At 56.1% G+C, this 14353-nt stretch overlaps 1 protein-coding gene across 1 annotated transcript in view; it reads right to left on the bottom strand.

Annotated features, from left to right (window-relative positions):
* Positions 1-10318, bottom strand: part of KCNIP3 (potassium voltage-gated channel interacting protein 3) — a 95002-nt gene extending 84684 nt beyond the window's left edge. Inside the window, exon 1 of the mRNA XM_040267568.1 lies at positions 10199-10318. Within this exon, the coding sequence (XP_040123502.1) occupies positions 10199-10282 (84 nt within the window). The 5' untranslated portion in view covers positions 10283-10318. The remainder of the gene's footprint in view (positions 1-10198) is intronic.
* Positions 10319-14353: the final 4035 nt, after the last annotated feature.

Here is a 14353-nt window from a genome sequence, read left to right as displayed (position 1 = left end):
ACCCCTCTCCCTCCCCCTGTACCCTCCCCTCCCCCACCTGCACACTCCTCTCTCCCCCTGTACACTTCTTGGCACCTTTACCTGCAATCCCTCCCCTCTCACCTGCATACTCCTCCTGGACATTCAAGATGGACTGCTTCTCCCTGTCAGGCCTCAGTCAGGTGCTGGGAGACCCCCACCTCCTCACCCACACCAGTACCTGCTGTGATCCCTAGCATAGCTGGCTGTTGAACTTACCCTCTTTATTTGTTTACCTGGGTGCATTTCTGTCTCTTTCTCCTGGAATGTTGGCTCCTAGAGCCGGCCCTGGCCTCCTGTGTGAACTGCTCTTCCCCATCACAGAGCCTGACACCCAGAAGACCCTCACTTCCAAAACCCAGCAGCAAAAGAACAAAGCCTCTAGCTAGCAGATGGGCAGAAGAGTAGCACAGACATGTCACCAAGGAAGACAGACAGGTGGCACGAAGCCCATGCAAAGATGCTCCACATCGTGAGCCGCCAGGGAGAAGCAAACAAAACCATCAGGAGATATCATACCATCCGAAGGCCCAATAGGATGTAATTCTATTCACGTAACATTTCAAAGTGGCAACAATTTAGAAATGCAACACGTTAGTGGGACAGGGGTTAAGGATGGGGGAAAGGTGGAAGAGAGGAGGTGGGTGTGGCTAGAAAAGGTCAACACGAGTCCTTGAGGTGATGGAACTGTTACGTGTGTTGACTGCAGTGATGGAAACACGAACGGACACATATGATACTGTGTGTGTGTTTAAGTGCGCAGGACTAAACACACGAGTGCATGTAAACCTGGGTGAAGGGTACTCGGGATCTGTTTCATTTCTTTTTAAAATATTTATTGATACATTTGGCTATGGCAGGTCTTGGTTTCTGGACACAAGATCTTTTTTATTTGTAGCAGCATGAGGACTCTGGTTCCCTGAGCGGAGATCAGTCCCAGGCCCCCTACATTCGGAGCTCGGAGTCTTAGCCACTGGACCACCAGGAAAGCCCCTCTGTTTTATTTCTTACAACTGCAAGTGAGTCTGCAATGGTCTCAATGAAGTTTCCATTTAAAAAAAACCTTTCATACATACATACAAAAAAGAATATTTAAAAAATACAAACACACAAAACCCCCATAAATATCCTAAAATGCCTGAGTGAAAGCCCTCTGAAGCTCTCGCCATAATTCGCTGAGGCTTTCTTCCCTCCTGCTCGTCTGATGCATTTTAACAAGGATGGAGCCATCCTTTCATCCTCCATGGCCCTCAGGGGAGGGAATGGCCAGAGCTGGGTGGCAGAGATCAGTGAAGCCAGAAGATCTGGGTCGTGAGGCCCAGCAGTGAGCATTCCGAGCCAGGTCCCAGAAGCGGCCCTAGGCTGGCCCGGGACCTGCAGCCTCCTCCGAGGCTGACAAGGTACCTTCAGGGCAAGCGCTGCAGCTGTGCTGAGACATTTCCGGCCCCTCAGCCCGCACTTGCAGCTCCTGCCCTCCAGGGGAGTCCAGGGGCAGGTTATCAGCCTCCGTTCTTCCAAGTCCCAGGTCTAGGAGGAGCTGGGGGAGCAGGGGGTGTACAGAAAGGGCAGCGTGCTGGGAAGGCGTCTACTTTCCAGCAGACACTGTGTTGGGTGCTTGGAGAGGTGCCGTGTTTAACGCCCTCGTCCCTCTTTCAGGGTTCCTTAGGCCCTCCTGCAAACCACCCAGCTGGAGCACAAATCCTGGAATAGGTCTTTCTCATACCTTCTCACCAAGATCGCCACGTTCCCATCTGGTGTGTTCTCTGTTGCCCAAGGCCAGCGAAGAGCCAGCCCTGCCCGTTCACATTCGCGTGTGTTCACTGCTGGGCTTTGGCTGGAGGTCACTGGCTGCAGCGCGCTTCCCCGGTGGTTCAGCGGGAAAGAATCTGCCTCCAGTGCAGGAGACAGGGGTTCAGTCCCTGGGTTGGGAAGATCCCCTGGGGGAGGGCATGGTAACTCACTCTAGAATTCTTGCCTGGAGAATCCCATGGACAGAGGAGACTGGCAGGCTACAATCCATGGGGTCACAAAGAGTCGGACACGACTGAAGGGACTTAGCGCACACACACATTGGCTCCAGGAAGGGAACGCCTGGGAGAACCTCCTGTCTGAGAGAGGGGATGACTTAGACCAGCGGTCCTCAGCCCTCCTGGCACCAGGGACGGGTCTCATGGAAGACAATTCTTCCGTGGAATGGAGGGAGAATGGTTTGGAGATGACTCAAGAGCATTACATTTACTGTGCACTTTCTATCTAGTATTATTATGTCAGCTCCACCTCAGATCATCAAGTATTAGATCCCAGAAGTTGGGGACCCTGGCTTAGACTCTGGGTGCCCGAAGCATCCCTCTAGCTTCAGCTCAGAGCCTCAGCAGGCAACAGAGTGGGAGAGAGGAGGGTTGGGGGGCTGCTAGAATTCAGTGCTCTTGTTTTGTTTTGGGGGCGTTGTTATGGTTACCTCTGCACCTGCTACCATCTCTCCTTTTACAAGAACGATCTACTGATTCCCTTTTAACTGAATTTATGGAAATTTAAAACATGAGTTAATTTAAAGAAAAATAAGAAACTATAGCACAGGTTGCAGCAGGCAAGACAAAATCTGTGAAGGCAGATAAGACAAAATCGGTGAAGGAATACAAACAGCTGGAAAACTTGTAGTCTGAGGGCTCCCTTGCTCAGCTCAGCTCAGAGAACTGAGTCCTCTGGGACTGGGTGTCCCGTGCATCAGCCACGTGCTGAATGTGGCTACTGAATGTTTGAAACGAGACTAGTCCAAATGGAGACATGCCATTAGTGCAAATACACACTGGATTTCAAATTCTTCTTAGCTTATCAATTCTTCTTAGCTTATTAATAATAGCTTATTAGCAATTTTTATATTGAGCACACACTGAAATAATATTTACATTGGATTAAATAGAATATATTTAATTTATTTTCTTTTTAAATTTACTTTCTTTAATGTGTCTGCCTGACCATTTAAAGTGACACTTGTGCCTTGCAATACACTTTTTAAGAAAACATTTATTTTGGCCATGTTGGGTCTTAGTTGCGTCCTGTGAGATCTCCACTGCAGCACGCGGGCTTCTGTCTAGTTGAGGCGCACAGGCTCAGCTGCCCCGTGGCTTATGGGATCTTAGGTCCCCGACTAGGGGCCAAACCCGAATCCCCCACACTGGCAGGTGCATCCTTAACTCCTGGACCACGAGGGAAGTACCCTGAAACTCTTGTCTGCTGGCCGGCACCATTCTAGACCTTCCAGCTGTGGGGCTGTGGGCAGCTTGCTGCTACCAGGGCACACCCTACCCCCAGCTCCTCTCTCCCACCCAAGTCCAGAGTTGCTTCAGAAAGGTAGTCTGGTGGAGCATGGAGGGCAACTGGGGCACAATGAGGCCAAAGGCCAGCTTGGGGTCTGCCCGGGTTGAGGGGAAAAGGGTGGAGCATGGAGCCAGGTGCAGGCAGTGGGACAGGTGGAGGCATATTAGTGTGGTGGGTATTTAGGTTCTGCCGTAGATGTGGGCAGCAATGGGAGGGTCAAGGGGACTCCTCAGTAACTTTGACATTGACACCATGGAGATGGTACAGGAAGAATACCCCTCATGGCTTCCAGCTCCCCCCAAATACAGTCCAGACTCTCCATGAGAACACTCCACTCTCAATCATCATCTGAGAGTTTTCAGCATGCCACAGAAAGAGCCAGAGCCATTTTAAACAAACCACTGGGACTGCAACTGGGACTTTCTACCTTGTGGCTCCCCACAGCCCCACCACAGGCCCCCAGAAAGGCCAGCAGCCCACCGGGCACTTGCCCATGCCCAGTGGGCACAGCTCCACCCTGTGGAGGCCCGTCTGGTCAGGCCATTAGGGACACACCTTTGAGCAACTGGCTCAGTCTTTGGGGTTCTTGTCACCTGGGCTCCAGAAAACCCCCAAAGAGCATCTCAGAGAAGGCTTGGCAGAGGTGACTTGTGGGCACACAGGTGGCAGCCTTTGGGGTGAAAACATCCAGGCTCCTTTCCCCAGAGGTAAAGTGATTGAGTTCACGCATATGCAAAAGGCACGGCTAGCTTCTCCCAAATGTTTACAGGCGTTTGTGCATGAGAAACCGCATGAACAGCTTCCTAAGGGCCGCCAGGACCCACTGGCCTCTAATTCAGAAGACACACCTAGCTGGGGAGGGAGGGAAGACTTTTGGGGGGCAGGGGAGGGAAGATTTCGAGCAGAATGGTATTTCAGTCAAGTACGGTGGGAAGAGGTCTGTGGTCAACCAGGCAGGGACTTGAAACCTGGGCCCTTGTCTCCTGGCTGGGAGACCTTGGATGAAGTTCTTGACCACCTTGAGACTCATTTTGTGTGTGTGTCTGTGGTCAGTCCCTTCAGTCATGTCTGACTCTTTGTGACTCTATGGACTGTAGCCCACCGGGCTCCTCTGTCCATGAGATTGTCCCATGCAATGATACTTGTGTGGGTTGCCATTCCCTCCTCAAGAAGATTTTCCCAGTCCAGGGATCGAACCCATGTTGTCTGTGTCTCCTGCACTGCAGGTGGCTTCTTTCCACTGAGCCACAGGGGAAGACCCAAGCCTCAGTTTGCTTATCGATAAAATGGGGATAATTCACAGGACTATGGGGGTGTTTAAATAAGCTGACACACCCCGCCCCCAGCAGGAGTGATCAGCACTATTCTTCACCCTCCTGGTGCTGCGTGAGGGTCTGCCTGCCCCACGCCAGGGGCAGGGCCCAGCCCATGGCCCAGTGACGTCAGCAGGGCCACCCAACTCGCTCTGCTCAGCTGGCTGCACATTAGAGTCACTTGGGAAGTCTCCCCACCTCTGCCTTCCCCGGGGGCTGCATTGCTGATTCCGTGGGGCCTGCTACACTCTATTTTTATAAAGCTTGACAGTCAATCTGAAAGTGCAGCCAAGGTTTAGAGTGCTTATCCCACCAGATAGGAAATTCTGGGCCTTATCTGTGGGAGGAAGGGGTCTCGCATTCACACTCTCCCTTTCTCCCAGCGGGGATGGGGAGGGGGGGCTGTCTCGAACCCAGAGCCTGGGCCGGCGGGGACACGCAGGCTCCAGGTGTGGGGCTGCCTGGCGCCCTGACCCTGTCCATGGGGACTGCTGCAGGCAGGCTCGTGAGCGCCCACTCGTCTTCGCTCGCTCTATTTCCATCACTCGGGACAGATGGCAGGAAGTGGCAGTGGGCGTCGAGTCATGCAGGCCCTGAGGATTTGGGATGGGAAGGCTTCACAGGAGGAGGGGGGAGTGCTTGGTTTTCCTCCCACCCCTGGGCATCAATAGATGCCAGCCAGGCAGCCTGCCTCCTGGATGGGAGGGGAGGTGAGACTGTCGTGAGCCCCTGCAGAACTCAAATGTGCACACAGGCACACATACACACTCACACACACACATGCCTGGCTGCTGCTCCACTCAGGACATGGTGCTGAGGAGGGGGCCGCTGGGGTGTCGCTGCCCTGCCTCTGATGCTGCCACCTCGGCCAGCCCACCATCTCCTCACCTGCCCTTTGCTGCCCAGGCAATGAGGCTGCTCACCAACCCGGGGATGGACTTGAGCCGCTCATGGATCACACTATCCCGTTGGGGTGCCCTTCACAGGCTCGACTCAGCAACCCAAAAATGACAACACTGATACTCGCACCATTTACAGAGCTCTCTCTATGCACGGGGTGTGGGGGGGGCGGGGTTGGCGGAGGATCTTATTTACCAAGGAGGAAAACGAGGAGACCGTGGAACAGAGAAGCTAAATAACTTGTCTGAGGACACATAGCTAAGGTGTGAGGGGCCTGGAGCTGAGCCCAGAGGCACAGCCGTGTTACTTCCGCAGCTACGTTCGCGCTTGGCTGGTCTGTCAATTCCAAATGCTGGAGGTGGGCTCTGTGACAGGCCAGGGGGCATACACGTATGTAGGGGCAGGGTGATCTGCCCTACGGCCCCCCAGCCCCGACGGCTCAGCACAGGGCCCAACCTCAGGTGAGGGCCCGGCAGAGGCGATGAGCATATCTGCGGCCCAGGGAGGCGATGGACACTGCCCACGCTCACAGTGTCACTTGGGCAGAGCTGGGCCAAGTACTTGGTGCTCTGGAGTCACTGCCCAGAGGGCCCATCTTGAGACAAGATCTTTTTTTCATAGCTGCACACCGTGGCATGCGGACTCTTAGTTCCCTTACCAAGGATAGAACCCATGTGTGCTAAGCGGCTTCAGTCGTGTCTGACTCTTTGCGATGCTGTAGCCCGCCAGGCTCCTCTGTCCATGGGATTCTCCAGGCAAGAATACTGGAGTGGGTCGTCATGCCCTCCTCCAGGGGATCTTTCAGACCCAGGGATTGAAGTCTCTTGCATCTCCTGACCAGGGATCAAAGCTGAGCCCCCTGCAATGGAAGTTCAGAGTCGTAACCACTGGACCACCAGTGAAGTGCCGAGAGAGGATCTTAACACAGGGCCAGGGTGGACTGGGCACAGGGCAGAGCAGCAGCAGCAGGTCTCAGATTTATCCCTTGCCTGCCTCAAAAGGCATGTGCTGGGGGGCCAGGGGAGGCCGGGAAAGACCAGCAGATGCTCTGCCTGGCTGAGCATGGCACGGGTGTGGGCTGCCTGCTGGAGAGGAGCGCTGGGCAAAGGCCTCAGGCAACAGATCAGAGTTGGGCCAGCTGGGGAGCGGGCACAGGCCCTTTCAGCCATCCTTCTCAGGTCAGCTCAGCTAACCCCACACCCACCCCTCGCTCCGGCGCCTGCAGGTCCCCTTGGCTTGTCCCCATCACGTGGATGCTCTGTGGCGCTCCAGGATGTGGGCTGATCACAGCTGACAGATGCACCTGCCTGTTCCAGAGAAACATCAGTCAGCTGGAGCTGGGGGAGGGGCCGCACAGTGGCTCACTCCACACTGCACCCTCCTTTGCGCTCTGTCTCCTTCCGGCCGGGGCTGCAGGACCAGCAAAGGGAGGTGTGCCAAGTTCTCTCCCTTCTTTTTTCTTCGCCTTGGAAACCAGGGGCTCCCCTCTTCCTCACAGAGGCCACATTCAGGGCTGTGCAGATGCTCCTGGGCGGGGGATGGGGTGGGAGAGCAGATGGCCCCCCCAGCCCCAGTTGGCAAAGCAGCTCCCATGCTTGCAGCAGATTTGGATAAGAAAAGGGCTCCTAGTGTCAAAACATTGGGGTCCTATCCTTTGGAAAAGGGGATGTGGCTGGCTCAAGGTCACACAAATAATTCAGGAGGCATGGTTGGGGTGGGGTCTGACCCGAGTGTACTCACGAAAGTATTCGGAGGGTGCAATAGGCCACAACTCCACGGGGCCAGCCCCCAACCGGGGTGGGGCATCTTCTATAACCAGTTGCCTGGTTATAGGCACACTCCTCTCTCCCTATTCCCCCCACAAGCCATAGGGAACTGAGCTTTGGAGTAAGACAGAGCAGGGTTCAAATTTCCACTGTAACACTTTGTAGCTTGCAATCTAGGGTGGGCCTTAGTCTCCTCACCTGTAAAGTGGGTACAATACCAAGCACTACCTGGGGGGTCACGTGGGGGTCCAGAGAGATAATCCAGGTGCAGAGCCTGTTGGAAAGACCCTGGAGCGGCCACTTCAGGGCTCTGCCCTTCGGCCCTGGCCTTGTCTCAGAGAACAGTCAGAACCACTTCACTCGCCATTCAATTCAGGGATGTGATTACTATACTTGGAAATAAGGGAAAAAATTAGGGACCACCTCCCACAAACTCCCTGCAAGAAGGCAGGAACCTGGGCAGGTAGAGGGTCCCAGTGGACATGCCAGGCCATGAAGACGTCTCTCTCTGAAGACCCAGGAGCAGAGCAAGGGTTCTGCTCGCTCCTTTCTCCTAAGATCTCAGGGAGTTCAAGTCCTGGCCCTGTGCTGGGCGAGCTGCACGCCCACCCTCGTCACCCTCGACCCCAAGCCTCGTGTCTACAGAAGGGGAAGTGGCAGGGCCCACCCTCCCAGGACTTCGTGAGGACCCACAAAAGACAGTGACAGGTGATGAGGATGGATGAGTCAGGCCACCTCCCAGCCTGCGCCCTGAACTGTAGCCCCATTGCCGCAAGTGCTGGTGGTGGTTCAGTCGCTAAGTCGTGTCTGATTCTTGTGACCCCACAACAGTATGTAACCCCTCGGGCTCCTCTGTCCATGGCATTCCCCAGGCAAGAATACTGGAGCGGGTTGTCATTTTCCTTCTCCAGAGAATCTTCCTGACCCAGAGATCACACATGTGTCTCCTGCATTACGAGCAGATTCTTTACCACTGAGAAGAAGCTGATTTTTCATAATCTCCCTGCTGACCTTGGTGACAGTGGTGATCACTGTCCCTGCCTGGCCCACAGCTGAAGGTGTGGGGCCCACTCCAGTCTCCAGCCAGGCCAGCTGTAGGAAGGGCATTGGCAGGCATGGTGGACCCACTGGGGCCTGGCTGTGAGAGAGGGCAGGGGCCAGTGTGGGGTCACGATAACCAAGGGAAGGGCCAGATGCACATGGAGGACGGGAGCCACTCCCCACACTCATCTGGCAGGGACAGGGCGTGGCCTCCTGGCAGGTAGGGACCAGTGGGGGAAAGGCAAGAGCAGGGGGATTGTCGGGTGGCTGGTGGACACAGCAGGCTGAATGCACACCTGCACGCAGCCTGACTCAGTTGAGAGCCCCACCTCTGCAGGTTTGGCAACCTGGCCAACCATGGGTACAGCCATGGGGTGTGGCTGTGCATCACAGGCTCAGACTGATGTCCAAGGATGCCCATGACCTGTGATGGCTGTGCACATGTGTATAGTGAGCACACAGTGTGTGAGCCTGTGACACGGCTCTGCGTTTCTCTACTCCTGCCCTGTCTGCCTGGAGGTGGCAGGGGAGACTTAAGGTGAAGGGGAGAAAAGCACCTTCTCAACATGCCCTGCCGGCATGCTCGAAGGGTCTCATGTGATCCTCCTGATGCCACTGAGTGATGGAGCAGACAGTGCGGGGGCGGGGGTGGCCTGGGATCAGGGGCAGGGTGGTCTGGAGCCAGCAGCCACAAGCCCACTCTGGACTGCTTGTCCTCATGAGTGACAGAGAGTAGGAATCCATCTCAGGGGGAAGGGCATGGAGTTGGCGGGGAGACTGGCAGAGACTAACCCAGTATCCATTCTTCCTAACTCACAAAGCCCTGATTTTATTTGAGGGTTGTGGGGTTTTTTTGGCCCTTTCTTCTTTCTACTTCCTGCAGCCTGTGTGTGTTGGCTGGAACTCCAGCAGCCATTTTGGACGTTAAGGTAACCTCTAGAATGGAAGCCAGTGAGACAGATGGAGCCTGAGTCCCTGCTGAGACAGATGGTACTTAGTCCCTGTGGATCATAGGGTCTCCGTGCCAGCCCTCTACTGCCTCCCTCTGGACTTCTGTGTGAGAAACGCGGGCAAATGTGTTCAAACCACTGTTATTTGGGTTGTTCTGTTACAAGCAGCCAAATCTAATCCTCGTGTTTCTTCTTCCCTCCAAAGCAAGACTGTCCCACACATGTGGGGAGGTGGCAAAGCATCAGCAGATTTTCTGAGTGTTCACTGTCTTCTGGGAGGGGTGAGCTTATTTTCCATTTCCTCGTTACTCTGCATTAATTATTCTTCATCCTTCCCAACTCCTTGACACCATCTCTTGAACTCTACTGCAGGCATTTCCCTTGCTTTCTCTTTCTCTCCAGCCTCCCAACAGCCCCACAGTGGAAACTAACCACATGTGTCCTTGGCAGGGGTCCTTTAGCCCTTCAGGAAGTGGATATTCATTAATTACTTGGATAATTAAATGACGCACTCATTGACCAGCCTTCAAAGGTAAGACACCCCCTCCCAGCATTCAACCTTTCCCCAGCACTAATGAGTCCGAGGCTTGGGGTCAGCACTCTGACACTTGCCCCAGGGACTTAACTGAACCACATGGGTGACCCCAAGCTACTCCTCTGTCCAGCTTCTGTTCCACAAACACCTAAAGCCTTTGCCGACTGACGGGGGCCCCAGGAGTCTAGCCTCCCAGGCAGGACACCCCAACACTTACTTTTTCCCTAGTGACGCTACAGGGGACAGCAGGGAATGGAGTCAAACAAAGAGGCACAGCCAGGCTCCCTGGTCCAGGGTAAACCCCCGAAGCCCCCACCCCCCAGCCCCGGGCGAGCGCCCAGCTCCGCCAGAGCCTACCTTGGCCCGCTGCATCCTGGACGACCGAGAAAACTGTTGCCGGCTTCCCCTCCGCGCAGCCGGCCGTGCGGGCAGCTGCCTCATGTTTGCCGGGACCCAGACGCAATTGCTGCTGGCGGCTCCTCGCCCGCCCCCTGCCCACCCTCCCCGCCAGCGCTGCCACCCTAGGCTCCGCCCCTTCTGCTGGGTGTCGATCCGTGCTCAGCCTCCCTCCGCGTGCACCTCTCCCCTTCGCTGGCTCTCATCCTTCCCGCCCCTCTCCCGGTCTCCCTGCCCGGCTCTCCCTCCGGGTCGCCCCTCTGGCCCTGTCACCCGGGGTCTCTGTCTATGCCCGCTTCCATCCCATCTGTCTCTTTCTCTAACACACTCTCTGCTCCCTAACCTTGGAAGAGGGAAGTCTGGGGGGTGTGGAGAGAGCCCCGTGTTCCTGCCCAACAGGAAGGACAGCAGGGCAGCAGGGAGAGCCTCCCAAGCATTTTCCAGAACAGGCCAGCCCCTTCCCTCCTGGCTGCACCCTCCCTCATGCAACCAGCTCCTTATGGACAAGGGGTGGAGTGACCCCAACCCCTGCCTACGACCTTGGGCCTTTACAGTTAAACTGGGCTTTGGAGAAGGGTCTCTCTGGTCTCCCTCCAGCAGCCTTGAAGGTGACTTCTGGGCACCCCTGGCATCCAGAGCATGCTCCTAGTGGGGACATAGCTCTGGGTGCTGGGCCCTCAATGGCCCCAGCGATGGGGACACACCACCCAGAGACGGTGACGGCTTCCAAGGCCACATCATGCGGGTCACAGGCCAGGGGGCCTTCAACCTGTTTCACCTGTGCCCACCTCACCTGTCTCCTTTGACCCCACATGGGGACTTGCCATGGGGGGAGCTCTCCCCAAACCTGAACTCCTTATACCCTCCAGGGAGCCCAGCATCTCTCCCTGCTGTCTGTGTCTGGGGTTGGGACCACATCAGGGCAGCTGAGGGACCTCACCAGACTTTCCCGGGGCAGACGTGGAGGAAAGGGGTGAGGGTCCCCGGACATCCTGGGGAGGGAGTCTCCTTCCCGCCCCTCAGGAGGGCAGACTCCGGGACATTTGCTCAGCCCCCAGGGAAAGCACCCAGGAGCCAGGTGCCCAAAACCTCAGCCAAGTGTCCCTTTTCTGTACCCTAGGAAGGAGCCAGCCTGTGCCACTGGTTCCCATGGAAACAGAGCCCTGTGCCACCCCCTCCTCTGCGTGCACTTGCACACCCTTCTCCATTTGTGTGTGTTTGCGCCAGCCAATCAGCTCCAACTTTCAGGTCCTGGGAGGAATAAAAGTCTGGAGTAGTTGACCCACCAAGGGAGGAGGAGTTTGGAGTGCCTGGGCTTCACACCAGGCAGGGACTCAGTGGACCCTGGAGCTGACCACGGCGGTGCCCCGGGCAGAGGAGAGTGCAAGCCCCCTGCAGCTGTTGGGTCAGGGCAGAGGCTGAGCTCCTTGAGAGCCTGGAGACCTGGTGATCTCAGCTCTGAGCAATCGGCACCCCCCCACCCGCCCCGAGCCAGTTGAGTCCCCGCAGTGGCCTCGGCAGGGAAGTGTCATTATCTCTGTGGATGATGAAAGTGAGACCCAGAAAAGGTAAGGGATTTGCCCCAAGTCACTCAGTCGTGTCCGACTGTGCGAGCCCACGGACTGTAGCCCACCAGGCTCCTCTGTCCATGGGATTCTCCAGGCAAGAGTACTGGAGGGGGTTGCCATCTCCTCCTCCAGGGGGTCTTCCCGACCCAGGGATCGAACCCAGGTCTCTTATGTCTCCTGCTCTGGCAGGTGGGTTCTTTACCACTGGCGCCACTGGGACCTAGAAAGTGACACAGCTGGTACACAAAGCCCACTACTTTCATCCCTAAGTGATATACGCGGCTAAGACCCTGCCAAACCTCCCATGCTGCATACATCAGCTTGGGAATTCGCCAGTCGCGCTGTCCAAGACAGACCTCGCCGTAATTATGGCCTAGTCAGCATGAGGCAGGACCAAAGAAGGCCCCCATCCCCGCTCCTGGTTTGGGATGAGGGCTGAACTTCCTTTGCCAGATATGCTTTCTTCTAAATTCACAAGTTAATGAGCTTCAAGGAGCTCATCTTACCAAAAAAAACCCAAATGAGCTTTTTGAGCCAACCCAATACAACAAAACAGGGCAGCTGCCCACACACTCCACCCCCCACCAGTCCTCTAGCACCTTGGGCCTGGAGAACCTCCAACCACAGCTGCCACCACGGGTGTGCCCCTCATAACACACACATGGGGCTGGCCTGCATGATGTGTGCCCCCCATCTCTTTCTCCCCCAGCACCTACCGGGGTTTTTCCAGAGCACTCCGAGCTGGTCCTACCCAGGCCTGTGGGAGTTGCAGGAAAGAGAAAGGTTAGGAGAGTGTGGAGGTCAAGGACACCCCGGAGCAGAGCTCCCCACATGGCCCTCAGCAAGCCCAGCAGTGGTATGGACTCATAGGTGGCGGCTGACTCTCCTTGTGACTGTCTGAGCGTTTCTGGAGATTCTTCGGCAGTGCTGCTGCTGCTGCTGCTAACTCACCTCAGTCATGTCCGACTCTGTGCGACCCCATAGACGGCAGCCCACCAGGGCTGATCCCTGGGTGGAGAAGATCCCCTGTAGAAGGAAATGGCAGTATTCTTGCCTAGAGAATTCCATGGACAGAGGAGCCTGGCGGGCTATAGTCCACGGGGCTGCAAAGAATTGGACATGACTGAGCGACAATACTTTCTTTCCAGATCCACCTTCAAACCCTTCCTCCTTGGTACCCCAAACCTGGCTTCATGGAGTCCCCACTCTGTATCTTTTTTTCAGATTCCTTTGAGCCCTGGTTCTGCTTACGGCTGGCTGAGGGGCACAGGAGACAGTACAGTTTCAGGGTTTAGGTCCTTGCTCCACCAAGAGCCCTTACCTGTGAGGAAAGCCTCTCTGGGTGGTGGTGGGTCTCCCCAGGCAGGTGGAGGCCCCTCCCCACAGGAGTTCAACAAAAGTCTCTTGCCCTCAAACAGTGCTTCCCTGAAGGCCACAGCCCCCAGGTGTCCCATGAGTCGGCACAGCTGTGGCATTGTCTTACTTGGCTTTATTTGTCTCTCACTGCCTGGACACCTCTTCCGCTGCCCACCTTTCCGGGGCTGGAAGGAAGCCCTGGAAGACCTGAGATGATGCCTGGTGGTTCAGACGTTAAAGCGTCTGCCTCCAATGTGGGAGACCCGGATTCGATCCCTGGGTTGGGAAGATCCGCTGGAGAAGGAAATGGCAACCCACTCCAGTATTCTTGCCTGGAGAATCCCATGGACTGAGGAGCCTGGTGGGCTGCAGTCCACGGGGTCACAAAGAGTCGGACACGACTGAGTGACTTTACTTACTTACTTACTTAGGGAGATACCGTGGTTCACTTCATCTCACCAGACTGCCCCAGCTCCTGTCCAGACCTCGGCCAAGGCCAGCCATCCTGGCACATAGCTTGGGACTCCGCCCAGCTCCGGGGGCAAGGCACGGCTCCCCGGTGGATCCTTCCTGAGCGGTGCTCTGGGTTTGAAGTGATGTGAAGTGAAATCACTCAGTCGTGTCCGACTCTTTGCGACCCCACGGACAGTAGCCTGCACCAGGCTCCTCCGTCCATAGGATTTTCTAGGCGAGAGTACTGGAGTGGGTTACCATTTCCTTTTCCAGGTTTGGCAAAGGTCAAAGGACAGAAGCTATACGCCTCCTTCCTGGCCATCGCAGGGCACCCCCGCACCCTCCCCCTGATGTCATGGGAACCTCAGGGGGGCCAAGGAGACTCCACACCCCCAGGCAGATCCACCTGCCCTCCACTGGGGCCTGTGCACACTCCCCGCAGCCTCTGCGCTGACCCCCTCCCATGGGGCCCTCGTCGGGCTCGTCGGCCTCTCAGCTCTGTGAGCAAAGCTGCCAGCCGGTCTCTTGCCCTCTAGACCTCGAGGCGGGGCTGGGGCGTCGGCTGGGTTCCTCAGACCGCAGGGGATCCTAGAAAGCCCTGAAGACGGTCTTCAAAAAAGAACATTATCTTTGGCTGTGCGGGGTCTTCATTGCTGCACAGGCGCTCTCTGATTGCGGCGAGCAGGGGCCGCTCTAGTTGCAGTGACAGGCTTCTCACTGCCGTGGCCTCTCTTACTGC

Source organism: Oryx dammah, unplaced genomic scaffold (assembly GCF_014754425.2).
Source record: "Oryx dammah isolate SB20612 unplaced genomic scaffold, SCBI_Odam_1.1 HiC_scaffold_25, whole genome shotgun sequence".
NCBI classification, from domain to species: domain Eukaryota; kingdom Metazoa; phylum Chordata; class Mammalia; order Artiodactyla; family Bovidae; genus Oryx; species Oryx dammah.
The sequence above is the reverse complement of the archived record's forward strand: the minus strand, read 5'-3'. Positions and strand labels throughout refer to the sequence as shown.